The sequence below is a fragment of the Microcaecilia unicolor genome, chromosome 3 (genome assembly GCF_901765095.1).
Source record: "Microcaecilia unicolor chromosome 3, aMicUni1.1, whole genome shotgun sequence".
In the NCBI taxonomy this organism is placed as follows: Eukaryota; Metazoa; Chordata; class Amphibia; order Gymnophiona; family Siphonopidae; genus Microcaecilia; species Microcaecilia unicolor.
The window spans coordinates 53,064,721-53,092,529 of record NC_044033.1 but is presented as its reverse complement, the minus strand read 5'-3'; the positions used below and the strand labels follow the sequence as shown (position 1 = coordinate 53,092,529).

The 27,809-nt window shown below is 45.8% G+C and overlaps 1 protein-coding gene across 1 annotated transcript in view; it reads left to right on the top strand.

Moving 5' to 3' along the window:
* The window catches only part of MERTK (MER proto-oncogene, tyrosine kinase), a gene marked incomplete at its 5' end in the record, with an annotated part of 146,225 nt that extends 119,538 nt beyond the window's left edge, over nt 1–26,687 (top strand). The window contains 6 exons of the mRNA XM_030194661.1: nt 116–208; nt 5,201–5,319; nt 14,313–14,422; nt 17,852–18,011; nt 18,801–18,937; nt 24,915–26,687. Coding sequence (XP_030050521.1) covers nt 116–208; nt 5,201–5,319; nt 14,313–14,422; nt 17,852–18,011; nt 18,801–18,937; nt 24,915–25,404 — 1,109 coding nt within the window. The remainder of the gene's footprint in view (nt 1–115; nt 209–5,200; nt 5,320–14,312; nt 14,423–17,851; nt 18,012–18,800; nt 18,938–24,914) is intronic.
* Between the last annotated feature and the right edge of the window lie 1,122 nt (nt 26,688–27,809).

The window sequence follows — 27,809 nt, the reverse complement described above, 5'->3', positions numbered from 1 at the left end:
TGATTTTGATTTTGCTGTTTATTACTGTTTTCAAATTCTTATAGTAAAACACCCTGAGCTCCTGTTTAAGCAGTATATACAATTATTATTATTTCTTGGTTGTGTTTCTTTTCAGTGGATATCTGTTCCCAAAGAGAAATAGAAGAATTCCTCAGTGAAGCAGCATGCATGAAGGACTTTGATCATCCAAATGTTATCAAATTGCTAGGTATGTGGGTAGCTGCCTGTAAGCATGGGTTTACTGCATTCATTCTAGATTGGAGCCAAAGGAAATATGATAAAATGAACTAGGGGGAATCCACTGTTAGTATGAGAATATCGCTGTAAGAGGAGAAAGTAGTATTAGAGAGATCCATTTTCTGCCAGACTTCAGAACCTAAGTTTTAAGCTGAAAATTCACCTAAATTTAGGATCCTAAGCGGCTCATTTTCAAAAGAAAGAAACGTGCAAAAAATGGCACAAGGGGCAGATGAATGTGTTTCTCAGACAAAAACATTTAAACCATATAATCAAACAAAAAAAAAAAAACGTACAAATCCAGTCTTCGCCAAGAGAAAAGCATTTTGGAGAGTGGGTGTTTGGTGGTGTGTCGTGGGCTTGAGATGGGTAGTGTTACTTGATGTACGTTTTTTTCTGATAACAGCAAAATGATTTTCATGTGAATTAGACCTTTAAAAGCGACTAGCTCAAGACCCAAGTGTCTTTGGTCCCATTTGTGATCTTGCTGAGTTGGAGAGTGGAGAAGTGGAATTGTTGGTTTGTGAAAAAGAGTGGAGAGTTGCTGAGTGGTCTGTTACCTTTGTTTGTTTGCCCCTGTCTGAACCTTTTTATCCTTACATTTTGTGCTTTGCCTCCTCTGTGTTTCACCTCCTCAAGTCCTTGCCCACACCTACCAGGACCCCAGCCACACCCATCCCTTGCTCTGTATCTCTCCCCCTTCTCCCACCAAACCCACACACCTCCCATTCAAACCCCCTGCCTGCTTGTCTTCTGTCTCTCATTGTTCCCTGTTTATCCATTCCCAGTTTGTCACTGTGCTTTGTGTTATAGCTGTTTGTGTGAGGACTGTTTTCTGGTGTTGGGAGAGTGAGTGCTGGATCTCACTGGGTGCAGTAGATGGAAGAATGCACAATGGTGTTACTGGTCTTGGTGAGTTGCATCTGTAGTGGTGGGACACCTTCATGTTAATCATGGATGCGCTGAATGCTATGGTGGCTGACACTTTGCTAGAAGCAGATGAGAGTTTGGAGGGGAGGCCGAGGAGGAGATACCCCAGTCTCAGAGTATTTAGGCCCAGGACCCACATCATGGACCTCACTGACCAGCAGTACCTTTCTAGGTACCACTTTGATAGGGCTGCCATATAGCACCTCTGTGACCAGCTACAACCCTTCCTCCAGGCCAGGACACGTAGGAATAATCCAGTGTCAGTCTACCTTAAGGTCACTGCTTCCCTTGCCTTTCTTGCCATTAGCACTTTTTAGTCAGTGCTAGCAGTCAATGCAGGCCTCACCCTGCCCACCATTTCCAACTGTCTTGTCCTATTCCACAATGTCTTCCTCATCCACACATTCCCCACTATCACTCAGGCCCTCCGGAACAAAATGGCTCAGTTCTACGTCATATACCATTTCCCCTCAGTCATTGATGTCATTGACTGCATACATGTCACACTTAGGCCCCCACTGGGCACACAAAAAGATCTATTAAATGTCTGATTAAAAAAAAAGATATGTAAATGCAGGATCATTACTTGCAGCAAATAAAAATATGAGCAGTGTTTATAATACGACAGCAACAATCTTAAATGACCATCTGCTACTCAAACAAGAACAGAAGGGTGTGGTGCATCATAAAGTTCACTATGAAAGTAGCTTAGTGCGGATGGATTATAATTCTAATTTCTTAATTAACACCTCCCCCCCCCCCCCCCCGACCACCTTCCTTCAAACTGAACCATAGGTATGCAGCCCTGGAAGCGGAAGAGGTGAAAATATCCCAGGAACAGGAGGAAACGAAGCTCAAAATTCCCAAAGTTGCTGGATCAGTGATCACTGGGAAGCAAAGGGTGGTGGTGGGGTTGGTGATTCCTTTCTGAAGGGTACAGAGGTTCCCGTCTGCTGACAACACATGATGTCCAGGGAGCTATGCTGTCTGCCATCTGCTAAGTGCCAAGACATTATGGAAGGCTTACTGAGACTCATCAAGCCTACTGACCATTATCCCATGCTACTCATCCATGTTGGCATAAATGAGACTTCTGGATATCTCACCAAAAGTGACTTCATGGCTCTGAGACAGAAGGTAAAACAGGTGCACAGGTGGCATTCTCATTGATCCTTTCTGTCAAGATAAAATTCAAATCAGAGAAGCTCACATCATGGTGAGGAATGTGTGGATGGTATTTCAAATTCCTGGACCATGGGATGATTTTCAAAGAACTACTAAGCAGAAATGGTGTCCATTTATCAAAGAAGGGAAGAAATGTATGCCACAGCAGGCTGGCTAACCTACTGAAGAGAGCTGTAAAGTAAAATTGCTGGCCCCAGGTAATTAATACTCCTCAGGCAAGTAAAATATTAAATACCTTTATAGAAATGGGAAAAAAGTGCAATATCTAGAAAGGCTTGTATACCAATGCCTGTAGTATGGGAAATGAAGTTCTGACAACTGTATATCCTATATAATAATTTGCACCTCCAACGTTCCATCACTGTCTGGCTGCCTGGGTTTGTAACATCTCATGACGTTAGCCAGCCTCCAGCGTTCCATTCCCCCTCGCTGCCCCGCCCTCGTGTCAAAACGTAATGACGTCAGAGGGCAGAACAGTGAGTGGGAAGGGAACGCTGGGGGCGAGCTGACATCAGGATGTTACCAACGGAAGGGAGGCCAGCCAGAAAACGATGAGGTACAAAGGAAGAGAGAATCTCGGCATATCGAGGGCAGAACAGAGCAGAGCAGAATCGATGGACATGGATGGGATTGGATGGGAGGAGAGGACAGGAGAGAAGAGAATCGCAGGACACGGTGTACTGCTATGTATTTACAGCCTGTCTCACTGACACAGACTATTCAATAATTACTGTGGATTCTTTTGGATTCATATTAGGTAAATGAGACCTTTATTAGAGGTGCTAAAATCTACAATGATTAAGATATATACAATGATTAAGCTATATACACACAATGAATTAGCTATATAACTAAAAAGAAACAATACCTATCTATAAACAATCATTACATCACTGGTCTCTACATCTAAGCAATGCTAAGAGTTCTTAGACCAGGAAAAGAAGCAATAATACACTATACATACATCACTGGTCAGGAATTTCAGGCCCTTATCTCATCAGCCAGGAGGCCCGTTGCAGCGAAAGCCCAAAGTCTCCTTATCACCAGGAACAAGTCTTTTCTGCATGATTCGTCCACCCACAGATGAGCCTCAAAGCTCTGCCGCAACAAGCCCCCCATTTTATTAAGCTAAAGCTTATTTCAGAGCCAAGGAAAATTACATAATGCTTGAGAATAGGTAAACAAGCCATACTGTGGGAATGTGGTCACATGTTTCCAAGTCCAGGTGGCCAGTCTGAACTTCGAAAACAAGCACCATCCTCCTCTTCACATACCAAATTAATTAGAGCTGTGTCTTATCTTCTGCATTCCAACTTATTTTCACACAGTTAAACAATCATTTTTAAACAGAATTACTTCTAATCAACAACACAGACCCCAAGTGCACTTGTTGGTCAAGGCAGATAGAGTTGAAAAGCAATCTCTAAAATCCTTTTTATTACACACGGCTGGGAGTGCAGGGAAGAGGAGAATCGCTGGACATGGAGGGGATGGGTGGGAAGGGAAGAATCGCTGGACATGGAGGGGAGGGCAGGGGAGAGACAAAAAATCAATTACAAGAGAGCCTTCCTAGGGCCCATTTCATTGTTGAGGAAACGGGCTGGGTTCCACTAGTTTTATAAGAAAGAGCTGGAAATGGTTACTCATCTCAGTACTGGCTGCAAAGTTCTGATGGCAGAAGATTTCTGTACAGAAAGGCAAAGTAAGGTTGCACGTCTCATACTTTGGAAACTTTGTAAACATCACAATATTTCTGTACCAGAATAGCACTGTGATCATGACCCTAAGAAAAGTATGGAGAATGAAGAGTTATGATTCCAATAAAAAGCTGGATGCAAGGAAACCAGATATAGAGGTAAAGGAAAAACACTAGAATGGCATTATTCATAGAGGTGACAGTTGCAAGCGATTACTCTATGAATGTGGACAAATATCAAGAAATGCAGTCGGAGACCAATAAAATGTGACAAAGAGAAACAAATATTTCTCATCATTTTGGGTGCCACCAGGGGTGTAGACATCCTTCTAATTTTGGAGGGGTGTACTGGGGGGCAGTGCATTCCCCTCTCCTCCCCTCCACTTGCGGGCTAACAATACCTTTGCTAGCGAAGATACCTGACGTTGACAGCTGCAGGCACACTATAAACATCTGCAGGAAGGAAGCAGCCAAGAAGGAGGGGAGCAGAGGCACTTTTTATTTGGCTGGCAGGGCTTCGACATCCCTGCCAGCAAAGGTAATGGGGTGCTGCAATTCTGGAGGGGGCTCAAGCCCAAAGTGGGGGCCACAGGCCCCCAAGGCCCCTCCCCCACCATTTGCTACGCCACCAGGTGCCACAGGATTGATTAAAAGGAATTCTCCAGCATGCCTGTATAGGTTGCCTATACATGTTACAGCTTATGAAGGAAGCTCTTTGGTATCATTCAGTTATTATGGTAAGCATTAGCATTACATTTGAGAGACTGCAATAGTACTCCACATACCTTGGCTTAAGAGTGAGGTTCATTACTGTCATAGTAATGACAGCAAAACTGACCCATTTGGAGACAAATATAAGGAAGGCTCAAGGGCTGGACTCTAACACACAGTGAGGAATCTGACTCCCAGAGCTCCTAATCACAACATACCACACACATACTGAGGGCATCTGACTTAGGGCAGGCCAAACCATTGCAGATATCCCATGGAAGGGGATGCTATTACCAGATGGTATACACTCCTTCTCTGCTCTGACTTGGTATGGACCTGGGTGCAGGAACATATAAGACTATCCTGTAAGGATCTTTACACACTGGTCTTTGGAAATCTGCAAGCCATTAATACGACGTATGTAATCTTTTTGTCTTGTAGGTGTCTGTTTAGAAGCAAGTTCCAGACGAACCCCAAAGCCCATGGTGATCCTACCATTCATGAAGTTTGGAGATCTTCACAGCTTCCTGCTGAGCTCCAGAATTGGATCAGGCCCTCAGGTGATGATAATTTTAGCATGTGATGGTAAATCTAAATGGAGGTTGTAATAATTCCTATATTGAGCCAGTAAGAGCTATCTAAACATGATCTTTTGCATGTACTTTTGCTTGCATGGATCCACTCTTCAGATATTTTCAGAAGGGATCAATATGACCTCAAAAGTTCAAGCAGAGTGCTATCTCCTAGATAATTTTTAGACTAATCCTATAAAAGGTCTTAGAGTCAGCGAAGACCTAAGGTGATTAATTTAGAGGTATTTTTGTGGCATTTACATGTGTAGATTACATACCCATGTAATTGGCAATTACGTGGGTATGTAATCTACCCATGCGTATGTCTAGTAGCACTATAGAAATGATAAGTAGTAGTAATTACAGAAAGCTGCTTTTTAAACGTGGTGATACACAGTGTGCAGAAATGTCAAGGGGCACAGTGGAGATATGGTTTGAGTGTCACGTTCATTATTGATTAAATCACGAATTAATTATGAGTGTGACTGTTGGGCAGACTGGTTGGACCGTTCAGGTCTTTATCTGCCATCACTTACTATGTTGCCATGGCTGGGACAAAAATCTGTATGCGCATATTCCATTTTAAAAAGGAAACAGAGGTTTATGGGAAAAACTTTCACTGTGAGGATTTATACCAGTTCAAACACACACATTGAACTTTTAAACCCTCCTTTCAAACTGCATCTTTCTGTTCTCCTCTCTGCCCAACCCTCAAGGTACCCCTTCTCATTAAACTACCATCCCCCGCACAGACTGCCTCCACCTCAAAAAGCACCCCACAAACTGAACTAGCCCTAAAATGACTCCCTGCAGCTGCCCACAATCTTGCAAACTGTCAAGTCCAATTTTATTTAATGTACCACAATACAAGCAGAATGCACATCAAAGCGGTTTACAATTTAAAACCATATTCGAGGGGAAGGGATTACAAACAAAGGGAAACAAAAAAAAAAACAATACTCTGGGACGGGGTAGAGAAGGATGTTACAATATTCCTGATTGGGGAGAAGGGAAAGAGGGAGATGGGCAAAACAAAAGGGAAATACAGTAATTTAATAGCAGTGTTATGAACAAGTTGTAGACAGCAAATTTGAGATATTGGCAGACCATGATATAAAGAATTACAGTAGTTGAGCTTAGTAATGACAGGGGCAAGGAAAAGAATCCTGAGGGAAAGGGACTTGATATACCACCTTTCTGTGGCTTTTGCAACTACGTTCAAAGCAGTTTACATAGTATGTATAGAGAATGGTTCCGCGGAATCTTAGCGGAGATTGGGTGGCAACGCCGGTAATTGGGGAAACAAAATGGGAGCTGGGCAGACTTCTACAGTCTATGTCCTGATTGTGACTGAATCGATAGGGAAGGGCTGGAGTGTAAATTTTAAGGGGCTTCGACGTTAGCTCCAGAACTTAGTACAAGAACAGTGCTGGGTAGACTTCTACGGTCTGTGCCCTGAGAAAGGCAAGGACAAATCAAACTCGGGTATACATATAAAGTATCACATACCATGTAAATGAGTTTATCTCGTTGGGCAGACTGGATGGACAGTACAGGTCTTTATCTGCCGTCATTTACTATGTTACTATATGTTACTTATTTGTACCTGGGGCAATGGAGAGTTAAGTGACTTGCCCAGAGTCACAAGGAGCTGCAGTGGGAATTGAACCCAGTTCCCCAGGATCAAAGTCTGCTGCACTAACCACTATGCTACTTCTCCAGAAATGTTGAGCATAGAACAAATGGACCGAATTTGACATAAGGTTAAAAAAAATTATGTTGTTGAACAACAAAGGAAATCTGTTTTTGAAATATTAAGGCACTGTCCAAATTAACACCAAGGACCTTAACAGAGTCTTTAAATGGAACAGTTTCCCCATGAATGTGAAGTGTTGCAGGGAGAGAGGTGAGTGGAAGAAAAGATTGTCTCCTCAGATTTATTGACATTGAGTTTCAGATGATTTTTGGGTAGCCAGTATTGAGATCTTCTATGGGGGCACCAATCTATATATCATCTGTATAGATGCAGAAAGAAAGGCCCAAGGACTGAATCAGAAGGGCAAGAGGAGAAAGGAAAATGATAAACACAATGAGGCCAGGGATTGAGCTTTGAGGTACCCTGGACAAAAGTGTTTTAGGATATGAGAAGTGACAAGCATGATAGACCATGAATAGTCTGTTGGTCAAATAGGATTGAAACCATAGCGCTGTACCACAGATGCTATAGTCAGCTAAATGTCTAAGAAGGAGGGAATGATTGACCAAATCAAGTGCAGCTGACAAATCAAGCACAATTAAAAGAGCATGTGCTGTTTAAGATGAGCTTAATTGAATTAACAAGGTCCAAAAGTGAGTGTCCAGTAGAATGATGGCAACAAAAGCTGATTTGATAGGAGTGAAGACCATTAATTTTCTCAAGGTATTATGTGAGTTGTTGGACTACTAGTTTCTCTGTCACCTTTGAAAGAAAGGAAAGGTTAGATATGTGGTGATAATTTGAAGGGGAATACAGACCCCTTTAGGATCCTCGCGTCATGGATTTATAATAGCTGTTTTTCAAACCTCTGGGAAGATACCGGAGGATAGACTTCCAGTAACCATGTTTTGAATAAAAGGTAAAAGAAGCTCTTCAGTAGAGGAGCTGGAGTAGGATCAGTGTGTGGAGAAAAAGGTTTCAGTGTTGAAATAGTGTTGGTAAGGCTTGTGGTGGAAGGAAGGTCAAAGCAGCATAAGGAAGCTGTCAGTATAGAGTTTGGGAGAGGGTCAAGGTCTAGGGGAAGAGGAGGAGCCTTAGAAACATCAGTGGGAGTGAAAGTACCACACAGGGAATCAGTTTTAGTGAAGAAATAATCAGCAAGAGTATTGGTTGAAGGAGAGAGTGTGGATGAAAAATATGAATTTTTATTCAGTCTATTGAGGAGACTAAAGTCGAGAGGGGTTCGCATCTCAAACGAGAAGACAAGAGAAATACTTTTTTTTGCAATATTAATTTTGCATCTATAGAAACAAGACTGTTCTTTAAATGAGATAAGGGAACCCTAGTGCATGCAGAACTATCCTTACACCTGCCTCAGTACACTGCAATGGCCCACCCCAAAACATACTCTGTGCAACTTCACCCAATCAGCTCACAAACTGCTCCCACCTCCAAACACTACCCCCTGCAACTGCCCAACCATACCACAAACTGCCACCACCACCTGCAGCTATCCCCCCACAACTACCCAACTAAACTGCAAACTGCCCAATCCTTTAAAAATACCCCCCACAACTGCCCTACCACCTTGCAAATTGCCCCACTCACAAAATCTACCCCTTGTTACTGCCCCACCACCCCGCAAACTGCCCTATTATCTGGAACAATTCCCCTGCAACTATCCATCCACTAAACTGTTCCCACCCCTAACTACCCACAATTGCTCTACCACTCCCCAAACTATTCCACCCACAAGAATTACCCCCTGCAACCACCCCACCACCCTGCAAACAGTCCTCACTCCCAGGTATCATCCAGCAACTCCCCATCACCCTGCAAACTGTCCCAACCTCCGAAATTACCCTCCAGCACCTGCTCCACCACCCTGCAAACCACTCACCCCAGAACTACCCCTTGCAGCTGCCCCTTCAGCTTGCAAACTATCCCACCCCCCCCAAAATACCTCCCCTTGCAACTGCTTAAGCTGCCCCACCCTCAAAAATAGCCATTGCAATTGCCCCACCACTTCACATTCCTCTCCTCTCCCAAAAATTATCCTGCCACAACTGCCCACCACTCCATACACTGTCCTACAATCAAAATGTACTTAACTCTCCCACTACCCTGCTAAGTACTCCACCCCCCAAAACTACTCCATACAACCGCTTCACCACCCTACAAACTACCCTACCCCCAAAACTATCCCCCCTCATCTGCCCCACCCCAAAATACTATCCCCACAATTGCCCTAAATATAAAAGCTAACCCACCCAATGCTGCCCATTAACCTGACAACTGTGCTAGGTATATATTTAATAACAAAGCAATACTTATATCTCTTGATAAGCAAGCATTGAATATCATATAGATGACTCACATCCAAAAATACCCCTTGCAATTGCCCCACCACCCCATAAACTACTGTCAATAAACTGCAACCTGCCCACCCACCCCTAAACTAGCCCCACCATTCTACAAATTGTTCACACAAATTGCCCACACCCCCCTCAAAATCTATTCCCCTTTAACTGCTCCATCATCCTGCAAATTGCTCCACCCTGAAACCCAATTCCCACTCAACTGTCCAGCCACCATGCATATTGCCACATTCCTGTAAACTAGAACCTGCAACTGTTCCACCACCTCGCAAACAGTTCTCACCTCCCAAAATCTCCCCCTCCACAGCTGTTGCACCACCCTGCAGAGAGCCTCATCTACAAATATTAGGCAACATACCTTCCCCACCAACCACAAACTGTCTCCACCACAGAAACTATCCCTTGCAACTGACACAACACCCCATAAACTTCCCCATCCATAAAAAGTACCCCTATAACTTCTCCTCCACCCCACAAACTGCCCTGACCGCCAAAATGACGCCCCTGCAACTGCCCCACCACCATGCAAATTACCACCACCCCAAAAAACTACCTTCTGCAACTGCTCTACTCCCAAAATGTTTCTCCCATGCAAATACCCAACTCTGAGATTGGCCTAACTCCCCTCCTTGTTTTCCTGGGTGAGATCTCAGAGTCTCACCCCCCACCCCACACACAACCTTCACAAGCTGTACAGTTTCCACAGACTGGGAGTTTCCAATGCTCATCTTGAGTAGGGGGTAGGGAGGTGCTTAAAGATGGTACCAGAGAGAGGAGAACTAGTTTGAAATCCTACTTCTCTGGCCCAAGTGTCCCTTCACCAGGCTGTCTTTGCTGTTTCTCCAGTGAAAGATGCGGAATCTGCAATGAGGTGGTAGGGTCTTTCTCTGCTCTTTTCCGCTTGCCCAAAATGGCAAAGGCAGGATTAGGCTTTTGAATATCCAGGATTGAGAAACATACCTGATGACAAAAAGCCATACTGGTAAAAAAGTAACTAATTGCCAAAAGAAATACGTGTAAAGTATAAATCTAAAAACTATTTAAAAAAAGGATATGACAGATAATGGCGCTGAATATACATAATCCAATCAATATTCAGCTACTGACCATCACCAACTAAATTAGCTCCAGATATTCAATTCTGGGTCATGTCTGGACAGCAGCATTGAATATCTGGTTCTCAACAGATGTGTAATAACCACCAAAACCTAGGTGGGTCCTATCCAGTATTCAGCCAGGACTCCCATAATAAGATCATTTCTTTTCTTCTCTTCCCCTCCCCCCCCCCCCCCCCCCCATGTGCTGATCCTACTTACAAATCTCCCCTCCCAGAGAACAGATGCCCCTTCTGGCACCTACCCCGATAATAGACCCTCCTCCAGCTATGGAAGGCTGACCTCTAGTGGCCATTTTCTACCAGGAGCCACTAGGAGCAGGAGCAAGTTGCATTTGCTTCTGCCCAACTGACCCCACTGGGTCATCAGGAAGCAAGAGGAAGGCCCTGGGGGAGGGCAGCCTAGAGGTGGGTGGGTGAAGAGGGGACTGGGAGAGGGTTTGTATTCAGGAAGAGGGTCTGCTATGGGGGGGTGAGTGCCAGGAGGTAAGGTCTGATTTCAGGGACAGGGTCTGCTATTCAGGGAAGATGCTGGGGGTCTTATCGGGGAAAGGGTCCACTATTTTGGGGTTCCAGAAAGGGTAACAGTCATGTGTTGGGGTTGGGTTATAATAGTGGGGATGGGAAGGAGGTAGCTCCCCTGTCTTCTGCACTCGCAGCCACAGCTTCAGCCACTACCCAGAAGCTATACGGGTACTGGCTGATATACAGTGCCAGCACCTGCACAGCTAAGTGACCAAACTTAGAACTGCTATTTATACAGTCCTATTTGGTCACTTAGCTGTGCAGGTGCTGGCACTGAATATCAGCCAGTACCCGTATAGCTGAAGCTGTGGCTGCGAGTGCAGAAGACAAGAGCTATCTGCTAGGATCATACTTTTTTTTTGGTGGGGGGTGAGGGGTGATTTTTGGATATGTGTACACTCATGCTGAGGGGAAACACAAGCGTTATTGCCCTGGTGTTATCCAGATAGTGTTGGGGCCAGTGGCGTACCAAGGGGGGGGGGGGGTCCGCCCCGGGTGCCAGTGGGTGGGGGGTGCTCCGCTCCCGCCGCCTCCTTTAAACAAAAATCGGCGAAGCAGCGTCGCAGGCAGCGCCTCGTCTGCCCTGCTTGTGAAAAAATCAGATCTCTCCTTCTCCTCGTCTTGACGTCGACGGGCCTTCCAATCAATCACTATGTCCCGCCCTCCTCTAAGGTAACTTCCGCGAGGGCGGGCGCCGGGCGGGACATAGTGATTGATTGGAAGGCCCGAGTCAACGCCAAGACGAGGAGAAGGAGATTTGATTTTTTTACAAGCAGCAGGGCAGACGAGGCGCTGCCTACAATGCTGCTTCGCCGATTCAGACAGTAGTGAGAACGGGACTGAGGTGGGGAAGGAGAGGGGCGAAAGGGACTCGGGTGGGGGTGTTCAGAGGGGAAAAGGGGAGGGGAGAAGGGGACTGGAGTGGGGATCTCAGACAGGAGAAGGGGAGGGGAGAAGGGGACTGGGATGGGGTCTCAGACGGGAGAAGGGGAGGGGAGAAGGGGACTGGGGTGGGGGTGTTCAGAGGGGAAAAGGGGAGGGGAGAAGGGGACTGGGGTGGGGGTCTCAGACAGAGGAGGGGGAGGGGAGAAGGGGACTGGGGTGGGGGTCTCAGATGGGAGAAGGGAAGGGGAGAGGAGAAGGGGACTGGGGTGGGGGTCTCAGACAGGGGAGGGGAGAAGGGGACTGGGATGGGGTCTCAGACGGGAGAAGGGGAGGGGAGAAGGGGACTGGGGTGGGGGTGTTCAGAGGGGAAAAGGGGAGGGGAGAAGGGGACTGGGGTGGGGATCTCAGACAGGGGAGGGGAGAAGGGGACTGGGGTGGGGGTGTTCAGAGGGGAAAAGGGGAGGGGAGAAGGGGACTGGGGTGGGGGTCTCAGACAGAGGAGGGGGAGGGGAGAAGGGGACTGGGGTGGGGGTCTCAGATGGGAGAAGGGAAGGGGAGGGGAGAAGGGGACTGGGGTGGGGGTGTTCAGAGAGGAAAAGGGGAGGGGAGAAGGGGACTGGGGTGGGGATCTCAGACAGGGGAGGAGGAGGGGAGAAGGGGACTGGGTTGGGGATCTCAGATGGGAGACGGGGAGGGGAGAAGTGGACTGGGGTGGGGGTCTCAGACAGGGGAGGGGGAGGGGAGAAGGGGACTGGGGTAGGGGTGTTCAGAGGGGAGAAGAGAACTGGGGTGGGGGTCACAGACAGGAGAAGGGGAGGGGAGAAGGGGACTGGGGTGGGGGTGTTCAGAGGGGAGAAGGGGGATGGAACTGGGGGCTGAAAAAAGGGGCAGAGAGAGAGGGGACAGATCCTAGATGGAAGGGGGAGCGAGAGGAAGGGCAGACCCTGGATGGATGGGAGAGGGAGGGCAAATGGTGGATTGAAGGGGCAGAGAGAAAGGGCAGACGGGAGTGGATGGAAGGGAAAGGGCAGACAGTGAATGGAAGGAGCAGAGATAGAGGGCAGATGTGGATGGAAGGGGCAGGGAGAGAGGGCAGACATTGGATGGAGGGGACAGCAGAGAGGGCTGACACTGGATGGCAGAGAACGAAGACAGATGCTGGATGGAAGGAAGACGGTGAAAAGAAGATGAGGAAAGCAGAAACCAGAGATAACAAACTGTAAATAAAATATATATTTTTGTTTTTTGCTTTAGGATAAAGTAGTATTGTAGCTGTGTTAATAAATGTTTATAATAGAACATGTAAACAAGGTAATCTTTTTATTGGACTAATTTTAATATATTTTGACTAACTTTCGGCGAACAAAACCCCCTTCCTCAGGTCAGGATAGGATACTGTAACAGCACTATACTGTACTGACCCGAGGACGGAGGTTTTGGCCTCTGAAAGCTAAATGTATTAGTCCAATAAAATGGTATTATTTTACTTTCTATATTTGTTTTATTTCTATTTGTTAATTTGTAAAGTGGTGATTGGTACTTGTTAGTTTTTTTCAAATTTACATCTGCTGTCTTTATATTTTGCACAGTACTAGGGGACAGTTTCTGTTTCTGTGGTGTTGCATTGTATGCAGAGTCTGGCATTGGGGGTTCAGTTTAATTTTTGTCTAAATAGAAAGTTTATGATTACTTATTTTATAGTGGATTAGGGTGTATCTGTGTTTGTGAAAAAGACATGGCTTTCAGTTGGCATTGACTGTGCAGGATCTACAATCTGTACTATTCTGTCTGGTTTCGTTTTACAATAGGTGAATTGATGTTCTAATGCTCACTGTAGTGTTTAAGATGCTTTCCTTTTCCTTGTGTGACTCGTAGAAATGACTGCTTATGATATGGTAGAATTGCTCTATAGGTCCTGAGTGTTTTGTATTCTCGGCATGCTTAGTACTGGATTTTTTTTTGGGGGGGGTGTTAAAAAATGACCGGCCCCGGGTGTCAACTACCCTAGGTACGCCACTGGTTGGGGCAGAGCTGGAAACTATCCGGCTAGTGGCAGTATCCAGTGCACTAACCAAATAACTATCCAGATAGTTAGAATAGCTGCACAGGTCACCGGCCACTGTGTGGACACCGATGCTGAATATCCAGATTTTTTTGACTGCCACAGCTGGCATTAAAAAAAAATGCCAACTTCAGTGGCAGAATAATAGCCTGTGTATTTTTAATAGATCTTGAGCCTCTCTTTTACAGGAAGCAAAGATATAACTACACGTAAAAGATGCTTCAAGACATCAGATACATCCCATATTGTTGGCTATTAGTCTTTTTGCTTTCCTCCTATCTGGCACTGATGTATACATGTCCTGTTCTTCCTGGTTTGCAGCCTCTGCCTCTGCAGACCTTGCTGAAGATGATGATCGATATCGTATTGGGAATGGAATATCTCAGCAACAGAAACTTCCTTCACAGAGACTTGGCTGCTCGAAACTGCATGTGAGTGTTTGAATTCCCCTCTGCCAGCTCTCTAGATCACATTGTGCATTAGCAGGGCTTCAGGAAGCCCTCATCCAAGAGTCCTTTACTTCCACTGGAAAAAAATAAAGAAAATGTTGCAAAATTTTCAAAAATTTACTTCTCAATATTCAACCAGCTGCAGTCAGTAATTTTTTTAAACACTGACCACTGCTGGCTGAATTAGGCCCCAATATTCAATACCAGATCAGGTCCGAACTCCACAATTGAATATCCAGGGCCATGAGGGCATGTGCTGGCTGACATCTTATGTGGGTCCCAACCGAGATTCAGCTGGGACCTGCATAAGACACTTATGCGGTCCCCAGCTGAATCTCGGCAAGTCCGCCCACCCTTCCAAATCAGCCAGGATTCCCCCCCACCCGGGGTAAAACTTTAATATTGTTGGTGGTATAGAGGTCCATTGTCTACTCGTTCCTGCCCCTTGCAACTCTGGCCTCAAAACAGCTGCCATGACCTCTAGCAGCAGTCTCATGGTGCTAGTGGTAGACCTGCAAGAATGCTTCTGTAGATCACAGTGGCCACTTTGAGACAGAGCTGCAAGGGGGAGGAGTAAGTGGGCATCACTGCTGCCCATTGGACCCATATACAACCAATAATATTAATGATTTGCCCGGAGGGGGGGGTCATGGCTGCAGGGCCACCGAGAGGGAGGCAGGGGGGACAAAATTCCCCAGGCCCGGGCCTCCAAGGGGGGCCTGGCACTGCAGTCCCCGATCTCACTCGCCCTCGGCTCTGTCGACCGTCCGCCACCGGACCAGGCCTCCTGCATAAATCATCACAACGCCTCACCTGTCACCTCCGTGACTGAAAGCACAGCAGCGGCAGATCGGATTCGCCTCCCTTCGGGCCTTCCCTCCCTGTGTCCCGCCCTCGTCTGATGTAACTTCTACGAGGGCGGGACACAGGGAGGGAAGGCCCGAAGGGAGGCGAATCCGATCTGCTGCTGCTGCGCTTTCAGTCACGGAGTGAGGTGACAGGTGAGGCGCTGTGATGATTTCAATGCAGGGGGCCCAGGCCCGGTGGTGGACAGAGGGAGGTGGGTGGGGACTGGCCAGGGGGGGGGGGGCAGCGGTGGTGGCGGGGTCCCGGGGGCGGCCTTGCCCAAGCCCAGTCTCTCAGCGGCCCTGCCTGGCTGGGGGACTGCAGTCTCTTCAGGCCAAACCCAGAAGTAAAGCGGGCATTAGTCGATATTTGTAGCCAGTGCCTGCTAAAGTTAGTGCGCACTAAGCTTTAGTAAGGGGGGGCCTTTTAGATTGTGAGCCTTCCAGAGACAGGGACCTACCTACTGTACCGGAATATAACTCACCTTGAGCAGCAAAAAAAAAAAGCAGACCCAGTGGTCATCTGGTCATTTAGGGCACTTTTTTGTGGTTTAGTCGAACTGCATAGATAAAGGTCTGTAAAATAAGTTTCAAAAATTGCAATTTTAGGGGCCGTTTTACTGAGCTCTTTCAGGACTACCGCCGGGCCAGTGCTGCTGCCAGTGGTAGACCCGCCCTGAGCGCGTGCCATTTTTACAGGGGAAAATGCCCCCCCCCCCCCAGAAATGGCTTGCCTGGCGGTAACCCAGCGGTAATTGGGCATCACCGCACGCTGCCTGGTTACTACCGGGTTAGCACAGGAGCCCTTATCACCACCTCAATGGGTGGCGGTAAGGGCTTCCTGTTGCATGGCCATGTGGTAAGAGTTCTCTTACCACATGGCCATGTGTGCCTGGGGTCTTTTTACCCGCTGCAGTAAAAAGGACCCTGACACATGGGAAAAATAGCCGCCAGCACAGGGCCCTTTTTCCCGCAGCTTGGTAAAAGGGCCCCTTAAACATTTTGGCAAGCAAAACATCCAAATGTTGCTTTATGCCACTTTTTAAATGTTTTTCAAAAATGTGCCCCTTAGTCTATTGACACAGTCAGTTGTAATATTTTAGTATGTGTGTGTTTTCTTTTTGTATACCTGGGAGCTGTGAACTGAACTGCTCAAACAGTAGTATATCAAGTGCTAAATAAAATAAAAACATTTCTTCAAAACAAGGAATTTAAAAAAGGAAAACAAAAAAGGTGGAGATAGTCACTATCACTGTATTCTGATTAATTCATGTTTAGGGTTCTGGCCACCAATATGCCTGGTTAGTCAGCGAGGAGTCGGTTGTTATGAGGGCACTGGCATAATTAAGCAGGCAGATAGAACTGCTCAAAAGTTTGGCACCCATATAACTTCTGGATCAGCAGCTCACCCTAGATAATTCAATGCTGGTGCTCAGACATGGCTTAACATTGAATATCCAGGCTTAATTGTATGTGCAGCTGTCAGAGGCTTAAAAACCACTGTGGGCTGAATACTGGCTCCAATATTCATTGCTCCCCTTTTCCAGTAATAAATTATTTGAAATGACTGCAAACTAAAAGATGACTAATAATGCTGGGCCAATCCAAGAGAGGACCAGTCCATTCCCACAAATACAGCAGCACAAAATGAGCACAAAAAAACAAATGAACCAGAATGAAAAACAAGAGCTTTTATTCAAAACTAGTAAAAAAAAGCCCATTTCACAGCAAATGAAACGGGCGCTAGCAAGGTTTTCGTCACCAACACCCCCTCCCTCCCTGGCCAACCCCTTCGTTGTTCTGCCATTGCTCCGCCCTCGAGGGCGGGGCCCGGAGCGATTTCCCACCCCCTGCCTCCCTCCCTGCCAACCCCTTTGTTGTTCTGCCATTGCTCCGCCCTCGAGGGCGGGGCCCGGAGCGATTTTGGTGAACCTTCGAACCTTTTTGAAGGAAGTCAGAGCTTGGCTTCACTGACGTCAGTGTCCTCAGAACGTTGAGGGTGGGTTTTATTATAGTAGATAGTGGTATACAAGCACAGGCAGAAGTCCTGGACCCAACACGGGCCATATTTCAGCAGTTAGGCCTTCCTCAGGGGTAATCTATAAATCAATGATAGCCCAAAAAGCAATATGATGTACCTCAGAGTCAAACCTCTGGGTTTGAGTCTGAGGTACTGATCCAAAATGCATCATCAGCAAAAAGGCAGGAACTCCGCCCTCCTACCTGTGGGGGCTCAGCTGCCGCGCCAGCTTCTTCCACTGACACTCTGCCCGGGAGCGCTCGACCTCAGCTTCCAGCACTTGTTTATCACCATTTTTAATAAAGGCTCTAGTTTTTCATCCTGGTTCATTTTGTTTCTTGTGGTCAGTGCTACCCTTGTTTTGTAATAATGCTGGGCTTCATTATATACTAATATTTAAGTTAGCCCATCTGATGTTTTTTTTTTCATTGACTGTCCTATGATCTTGCATATGAAAGATACGGATGAATGTGCCAGGTTGCCAAACAATTTAGCTATGCCACAGTTCTCATTTTATTTCCCAATTTTACTTTTGTGAATTGGCAGGTTACGCGATGACATGACTGTTTGTGTGGCAGACTTTGGCTTGTCTAAGAAGATTTACAGTGGAGATTATTATCGTCAGGGACGCATAGCCAAGATGCCGGTGAAGTGGATTGCAATCGAGAGCCTTGCTGATCGAATCTACACAACCAAAAGTGATGTGGTACGTGGTGGTGGGTAGAAGAAAGTATCCCCTGAAGGGCCTGACACATGTTATTTATTTATTTATTTCACAGTTTATATACCACGCTATCAAACATTCTAGGCAGTTTACAACCAGTGCATCCATATTAAAAAGCAAACAGATACTTCTCAACCAGTGGCGTAGGAAGGGGGGGCGGTGGGACGGTCCACCCCGGGTGCACACCACTGGGGGGGGTGTCGGCTCTGCTGGTTCCCTGCTCCCTCTGCCCTGGAATATGTTAATTCCTGTTCCGGTGCAGAGAGAGCAGGGAACCAGCGGAGCCGATGCAGCTCCCAGCGATATGCACTCGGGGCGGTTCTGCCGTCCCGCCCATCCCTCGCCGCTTTCCCTCGTAAGTACGCACCCCGGGGGGGGGTGCGCCATGCTGCACCCGGGGGGGGGGGGGTGCGCAGCAGCGACCCGCCCCGGGTGTCAGCTGCCCTCGCTACGGCTCTGTTCTCAACATGTGCTTTTCCAGCAAAACAAACAAAAATCACAGGTAACTTCCAGGTCTTGTCCAAAAGGCCCACAATCATATGGATGAAATACCTACTCTAAAATAGTCATGTGGATCATATTTGAAACACATTTGGCCCACTGTTGACAAAACTTGGCCAACCCTGACATTTCCAGCTCTGGAGTTTAACATGGATGAAACACAAGTGTTTGCAACAGATACTAGCAAAATTTTGGAAGCTGAGCTTTTTTTATGAAGATGTATTTATCTCATCTACCAATATCCTGTTAATTTTGCATTTATTCTTGTAGTGGGCATTTGGCATAACAGCTTGGGAGATAGTGACCAGGGGGATGACTCCCTACCCAGGCGTGCAGAACCATGAAATTTATGACTATCTTCTTGAGGGTCACAGGCTTAAACAACCAGCAGATTGCTTGGATGAGCTGTAAGTATTTTATTATTTCATTCCCTGGCTCCTTCTCCCCCCCCCCCCCCCAAGTTTAAAGCAGAAGTTCATTTTAACTTTTTATAATTTTTTAAAAGTTTGCATTAGACTTAGGGGATGTTTTACTAAGGTGTAGTAATGGATTAGTGCACCTTAGTAAAATATTGTATATCTATGGGCTGCATTAAGTGCCACGCTACCCATAGATATACAATGCACAGCACGTAGCGCATGCTAATCGTTAACGCACACTAAATCTATTAGCGCCCCTTAGTTAAAAGACCCCTTAGAGATCTCTACTACACCCAAGCGATCATGTTTGGGTGACCAGGAACCCCTTTTGGCTGCAGAGCTGGAGGAATTGTGTCTTACGAAGTGTACCCTTCTGTTGAGAACTAGCAATGTCATGAAAGCCGTCTTCCCACACCTGATTCTGACATTCTAACCACCATGTGCCCAAGTCCAACCCAGGACGATTGAAAAGGGGATTTGAATTTGGATCCCACCCGGAGCTGAGGCACTGCCTCCCAAACTTTTTACTGCAAACGAACCTTTTCCGGAGATACGAAGGCTGTAGAACAAGAGGACATGAAATGAGACTGAAGGGGGGCAGACTCAAGAAAAATGTCAGGAAGTATTTTTTCACGGAGAGAGTGGTGGTTGCTTGGAATGCCCTCCCGCGGGAGGTGGTGGAGATGAAAACGGTAATGGAATTCAAACATGCGTGGGATAAACATAAAGGAATCCTGTTCAGAAGAAATGGATCCTCAGGAGCTTAGCCGAGATTGGATAACAGAGCCGGTAGTGGGAGGTGGGGCTGGTGGTTGGGAGGTGGGGATAGTGCTGGGCAGACTTATACGGTCTGTGCCAGAGCCGATGATGGGAGGCAGGGATAGTGCTGGGCAGACTTGTACGGTCTGTGCCCTGAAAAAGACAGGTACAAATCAAGGTAAGGTATACACAAAAAAGTGGCACAGTGGGAGGCGGGGCTGGTGGTTGGGAGGCGGGGATAGTGCTGGGCAGACTTGTATGGTCTGTGCCCTGAAAAAGACAGGTACAAATCAAGGTAAGGAATACACAAAAAAGTGGCACATTTCTTGGGCAGACTGGATGGACCGTGCAGGTCTTTTTCTGCCGTCATCTACTATGTTACTATGTTTTAGTTTATTCCCAGCTTAGGTTGGGAATCGGAGGGGAAATGGTTTGCTAACCTGGTTTATTTTTCTTTTCACATATATTGAAGTTTCTGTGTAATGCAGGAAAGAGAAATATGACGCCTGATTGTGTTTGCTGTGTATGTTACAGTTTAATCATTCAAATCTGCATAAACAAGAGGCATTTTATGAACTCAAATAATTTTTTTTTTATTTCCTGCTATCCAGGGGCGTATCTGACCTTCAGCGGTATGGGGGGGCCAGAGCCAAGGTGAGGGGGCACATTTTAGCCCCCCCCCCTCGGTGCCGCCACCACCCCCCACCGCCGCCGCCATCATCATCGCCCACACCCCCTGCCGCCGCCGCCAACCCTCTCGATCCCCCTCGCCCGCTCGCTCGCCGTCGCCTACCTGTGCTGGCGGGGGACCCCATCCCCCACCAGCCGAAGTCTTCTTCCTTCCTTTCAGGTTTCTGAGTCTGACGTCCTGCAAATTTGGAGTGGCATTTGTCATCCCATATGCTAGTAGCAGGGGTTTTTTTTCCCCTCTGATGCCAGAAGTGGTGACTGAGAGAAAGGCTGAGGTGTTAGAGGCAGTTGTCATCCTATGTATTTCCATAACACAGTTGAAAGTGAAAGCAAAAGAAAACAAAAGCTGACCGTGGTCTGTGAGAGATGCAACTAAAGAGATTAGTTTAAACTATTTGTATTATTATAAAATAGGAAACAAAAAAAAATCTTTCAACTCTACAGCGCTTAGTTCCAGTGTAAGTTATTTTTACCCTCCCCCCCCCCCCCCAGCCCTACTCTGGGAATAATCATACTCTTCAAAATGACTGGAAGCTTGGATTCTTATAGCCTCCAATCTTCTAAGGAGATTAGAGCAAGTAAATAAATGTGTACACTGAGGAGAGCCCGAAGGCGCAAAGGAGACTACCGTCAGGCATAGGAACCAACTTTTCAAAATTATTGGGGGTGCTAATCCCAATGGCAATTACCTTTCCCTGGACAAAGTCAAGAAGTCTGTTCAATATTGAGGGTGCCCGAGGATCCACAGCACCCACAGAGCTGGCTCCTGTGCCAGCAGGTTCAGCAGACAGACAGAGGGAAAAGTGAGAGAATGAGGTGGCACAGGAACCCCTGAGCATGGTTTGATAAAACCTCTCTAAGCTATTGGAGGAATCCGGCACACAAGCTCCTTTGGATGATGTCCCCAATTAGATTCCCCAATGCTTTCTGCAGAAAAAGGATAACTTCCTGGTAGACAAGCTGAGTCAAGCACTACAAATGAACCAGTGGTCCAGTATGTTGAAATCTTCTACTTAGTTTGTGGTGGCAGCCAAGAAGGCAGTGTTAGGAATTAGTAAGAAAGGAACAGAGAATAAAACAATATCATAATGTGTCTGTATCGCTTCATGTGTGTTGTGTGCAGTTCTGGTTATCGTGTCTCAAAAAAGTTACAGAGGAATTAGAAAAAGTACAGGGAAGAGCAACCACAATGACTAAGGGAATGGAACTCCTCTCATATGAGGAAAAGCTAAAAAGGTTAGGACTCTTCAGTTTGGAGAAGAGGCAGCTGAAGTTGGATGTGTTAGAGGTCTATAAAATACTGAGTGGTGTTTGTTTACTCTTTTAAAAAGTACAAAGAGTAGGGGAACTGCTATGGCATTGCACAGTAGTACACTTAAAGCAAATAGGAAAAAATGTTTTTTTCACTCAGTGCATAGTTACACTCTGGAAGTCGTTGCTGGTAGAGCAGGACAAAGCAGCACATGAAGATGGGCTTGTGTTTAAAGGCCTGCGCCATTGCTTCATCTACTTAGGTCTTGGGCATGGAACAGGTAGGGCGGTGGCAGCAGCAGGGCAAAGGGAGGAAATGCTGGATACAGGATGGGAAGAAGAGATACTGAATAAGGAGGGGAAGGAGGGAAAATGGGATTCTGGCCACCTGGTGGGAGGGGAAGGGGAGATGCTGAAATACAGGGGGTAGAGCCCTGTGCCACTCCAAGGGAAAGGAGTACAAAGCTGAAGGTTTGCCCAGGGCATCAGGTACCCTTGGGCCAAGCCCTGTTTGGCACGCACATAAGTTTTATTTTGTGTTTGGTAGAAGCACAGGTACGTTGTTACATAACTACAGAAGCATCACCATACTGGGACAGACCAAAGGTCCAACAAGCCCAGTGTCCTGTTTCCAAAAGTGGCCAAACACTTGGCAAGATCCCAAAAGAATAAAACAGATTTTATGTTGCTTATCCCAGGAATAAGGGTGGATTTTCCCAAGTCAGCCTTAATAATGGGTTATGGACTTTTCTTATAGGAAATTGTCCAACCCTTTTTAAAAACCTGCTATGCTAACTGCTTTTACCACATTTTCTGGCAATGAATTCCAGAGCTTAATTAAACATTAACCCCCGGATTCTATATATAGCAACTAAAGTTATGTGCTCAATTTTGGCTGCATGTAACTTAATTGATTAACAAGCCAGTTGACACTGATGATTGGCCACTAACAAGCAATTATCGTCACTAATTAGAATTTATGCGCACAACTTGCTAAAGTTGTGCATTAAATTCTACCATGTGGATCTCAAAAGGGGGCGGGTCATCGGTGTTCTTAAAATTTATATACACTTATAAATATGCCCAATCCACGCCTAAATTACAAGTGGGCATTTACATCAGGCTTTAGTTGGTGTAAATGGACACAACTACATTTAGTCACGGGACAGGCGCTACACGTATTATTATTATTATTTATTACATTTGTACCCCGCGCTTTCCCACACAATGCAGGCTCAATGTGGCTTTCATAGTAATTTGAAATACAAAGTCATATAATAGAAATTTCAAAACATTATAAGATGAGCTTGATAGTTTATGATAAGTTGATCTTGATAATGTATGATTAGTATAAGAGAGGGTAGACAGGATAGGATAGTATAAATTTATTCTATAAACCATGCCTAACTTTAGGTGAGGTTTATAGAATAGTGCTAAGAGTGACTTTTTTTGGTGCCGATTTTTAGGCACCATTTATAGAATCTAGTCCTAAGTGAAGAAGTATTTTCTCCAATTTATTTTAAATGTTCTTGGTAGATTCATTGCATGCCCCCTAGTCCTTGTGAAGCACTTGTTTACTTTCCAAAAGTACATCTGCCCATTTCACTCCACTCTTGATTTTATAGACCTCTATCATATCTCTCCTGATTGGTTCATGGTGCTTCCAGCAGTGCAACACTGAGAGCCAGAGGTTGTCCCACCTACACTGACATGTGGGGGGAGGGAAGCAGTGTTGCCAGGTGGGCGGGTTTACCGCCCAGTTGGGCGGTTTTCCGCGACCCGCCACGGGAAATTTTGCCCGCGGCGGGTTGCGGTTTTTTGGGCTTCTTTTATGTCTTTTGGGCAGTTTTTAGGCAGTTTTTTCGGCCGCGGGGGGCGGGGTTAGTGATGTTTTGGGTGGGGTTAGTGACGTTCTGGGCGGGGCCGATGATGGGGGGGGGCAATGACAGGGGAGGCGGGGCCGATGACGGCGGGGGCGGGGGTGATGACGCGGGGTGGGGGTGTCAGGGGCGGGGTTTGAGTTTGGGCGGGTTTTGGGCTGGATTTGGGCTCCTTTGGGTGGGAAAAAAATTTTCCACCTGGCAACCCTGGAGGGAAGTGCTGGCTACACAGGAGCTGAGTTCTACCTCTGCTATGACAACAGCATGACATTCCCAGCCTTGGTACCTGATGTGGCCAATCCTCTTACCTATCTCTTCTGATGATCTTGCCTGTTCCTGCTTTTCTTTTTTTCTCAGTTCTGCAGCTGGCCTGACATGTAGAGGGCAAGCTTAATTTATTGTTTTATTTGCAGGGAGAGTTGGGCCTGCATCTGCACTGCTGGAAAGAAGCTCCTTTGGCAATTAGATTCAGATTCTGTCATCTTTGTCAGTGTAGTGTTACAATGTGTGTTTTAGAAATCAGGACTATCGCGTATAAGCAGAACTGAATTAGTAGAAAACACGAATAAATCCTAGCCAAGATTACTGCCTGTGGTGGTGGTATTGTTGCTGTTGATAAAAATGGCAGAATGACCTTGCTACATCTCAAATGTGACCGTCTCTGGGAAAAGGTGACTACATTCTTGGATCCAAAATGTTGAGAATGGCCGGTTTTTCATGTCGTGGGTCCATAAGCAGTATACAAAAGTTACATGTTTGAACTTGTGTAACTTTTAAAAAATTTTGACATAAAAGAATGAGGTTTGGACTGTTGTATTACAAATTGTTTGCTCTAATAGAATTAATTAAAACCTCATTTTTTTGTTTCTGGAGACTTTACTACTACTACTATTTATCATTTCTAAAGCGCTACCAGGGTTGTGCAGCGCTGTACAATTAACAAAGAAGGAATGTCCCTGCTCAAAGGAGCTTACAATCTAAAGGACAAAAAGTGCAGTCAATCAAGATTGAGGCAGTCTAGATTTCCTGGCTAGAGGTACAATAGTTAGGTGCCGAAAGCGACATTGAAGATGTGGGCTTTGAGCAAGGATTTGAAGATGGGTAGGGAGGGGGCTTTGCGTATGGGCTCAGGGAGTTTATTCCAAGCATAGGATGAGGCGAGGCAGAAAGGACGGAGTCTGGAGTTGGCGGTGGTGGAGAAGGGTACTGAGAGGAGGGATTTGTCCTGTGAGCGGAGGTTACGGGTAGGAGCGTAAGGGGAGATGAGGGTAGAGAGGTAGTGAGGGGCTGCAGATTGAGACTTTAATCATCTTTTCCCAGAGATGGTCACAAATATTAGCAATTAAATTTGACAGCCTACTAAACTAAAATTCATGCATTTACAGGTATGAAATTATGTACGCTTGCTGGAGAGCAGATCCAGTTGATCGACCCACCTTCACAGAATTAAAGCTTTGTCTAAAGAAGCTGTTGGGTAGCCTGTCGGACATGAAAAACGAGGACAATGTCATGTACATAAACACAAACCTGGTGGAAAAGAGTGAGGAATTCCTAGAAGAGTTGCACTTCACTCATGTTGATATGAGCTTGGACCCAAAATATATGATTGACTCATGCTGCTTCAAGCCAAATACAACTACTGTCACAGTTGATGTCCATGAAAGCAATAACAGTGAAGAACGATATGTCTTGAAGGGGGCTGAGGAGGAGCAGCCAGGTACATGTGAACAGGTGAATGTGCCATTGCTGCCAGCCAGAGTTGAACGGAATGGGGCCACCTGGTCTCAGAGTAGCATGATGCCCATGGGAAATACGTTGACTGAGGAGTTTCCCTATGCAGATGATTCTTGTGAGGACTGTGAAATAATGCTATGACATGGGAGCTGAAAAATATTGTGCTCTTGTGAACCAGATGCTCCAAACTCAGCAATATATCGAGAAGCAAATGGAAATAGAAATTCAGCAAAACTGTATCTCTGTATTTCCAGTAACTGCTTTTAGAGCAGCTTGATGAATTGTACACTAATTTTGCACCACATTGAAATGGCTATATCACAGTGCCGCCTCCTGCGGTCTGCTGCATTTTTCCCTGTTAAAAATGGGAGCTAAACTAAGTAAATTGTTTTTCAGCCTCAGGATCTTTCAGGTGTTCCGGAACGTTCCAGTTGGGCTCTTGAGATGATGGCAGTTGCCAATACTTATAGTTTAAATGGAGCTTTGATAAAGCAATGTACTACTGTACAGCTAGTGACATCATCCTAGGCTGGACACATTAAAGTTGACGCACAGTGTGAATGAAACAATGATAGTCCCAGCGGTGCAATAGCTTACTACTTTTCTGGAAACCGGATGGCATTTGACAGTGCTTGAGGAATTGTTGAATTCATATAAGAAACTTTCCACTTCTTAATCAGTGCATGTCCCTTTTCCTAGTCATATATATTTCATTGACCAAGCTATTTTTTTGCACTGGTATAGCAAAATAAGGTGTGGAGCCTGAACATTATCTTGGATTGACCATTTGCTACTGATTAAGTACAGAACTGTATAGTTGTATTTTTTTTACTTTCTAATTAGAAATCATTAAAGTCTTACAACACAAAAATTGTACCTTGCCAAATAGTATGGTCTTGGCGCAGTAGGAGCTTGAGATCTTCTGAAGACTGTGTGGCTCAAGAGGTATAATTTGCATGGATTTTGCTCATCAGTGTATATAAAATTGATTTCAACGTTCTGTGGTATGGTGGTTTTGTTTTTATTAAAATGCTATTTTTTTCTTATAAATTTATAAAGAAAGACAAGTCCAGATGTGTATAGCGAAGTGGCCTTTAACAATGGCTCCTGGAAAAGCAAAGCCATGCATACTTTACTCATGTATCTTATGCATATTCATTGTGAATGTCCTGGACAGGACAGGTTTGGGAACCACTGACCTAGGTGATTCAGAGGTTATTAATAATACATTTTGAAGTTTTCTACTATAGAGTCAACATTCAACCTGTGACAATCAGCGATTTTTTAAACGCTGGTTACTACAGGCCGAACTGAACCTGGATATTCAGTGCCAGCCTATGTCTGGGTGTTGGCACTGATTGTCTGGGTCCTTGGTAGCACCCAAGCAGTAGTGTTCCTAGCTCAGCTGCCACCCGGGGCAGATTGCTGCCAGTGCACACACCCCCGGTGCATCATACCCCCATCCGGGACATCACCCTTACCTCCTGGGGGTGCAGGGAGCAGTCGTGTGGCTGTCAGCTCCGCTGGTTCCCTGCCCCAGAACAGGAAGTAAAGTCAGAAGGAGCATGGAACTGGCAGATCTGACAACCACACAGCTGTTCCCTGCACCCCCTTGCAGTGTGCACCCAGGGCACGCTGCCCCCTCTGCCCTGCCATTGGTACACCTTTACCCAACCACTAGCACTGACAATGGCATACCTAGCTTGTTTGCCACCCAGGGCAGAGCACCCCTTGCCCTCCGTCCTCCAAGCAAGGGAGGGGGTGCACTGAGCAGTTATGTGACTGCCGGTACCCTGCCCCGGAACAGGAAGTTGACATCAGAGGAGGCAGGAGACCAGCAGGATAGGTGGAGAAAAACTGTAATTTTTTTTTTATATCTCCAGGAAGATGGGGGGGGGGGGAGGGTGTGAAAGGGCCCATCCAAGTTAACTCTGGGCCCATCCAAAATAGTGAGTCTGGCTACGCCACTGCTGTGTTTTATGCAGTCCCATTTATGTGGTTACCCTGGCCGATTAAAAGCTGAATATCAGCATTTAACTTGTTAAGTGCCAACTGCACCCCTGGATCGCCTCCAAAATAGTTGGCTTTCATGTAGATACTAACCGCTAATTTTCAGCAACAATAACTGGTTAAATACCACAGAAAATTAGCGGATAGCCCCAAACAAGCAATTTATTTATTTATTTATTTATTTATTTATATTTTAATTACATCAAGAACATCTTGAATACAGATAAAGATGATTTAGTATCTTAAAACAAAGATTATCAAAACATAAACTTTAAGGCAATTCAGAAAATAGGGAAAAAGATCCATTACTCATCTATAGTCCACAATTAACAGGGGGTTTCCACATTTTTAGGAAAATCTGTAAATTTCAGAAGCCAACTTCTAAAATCAAATCATGGTGGCCGGTTTAAGCTATCCAGACAATATAAACTATCTATGGGGTTGATGTTACTATTGTCTCTGGTAATGGCTGAGGCAGGTCTCCCAGCTTTACTTCTAAAAAGGAATTCAGTTGACTTGCCTCAAAAAAATACATA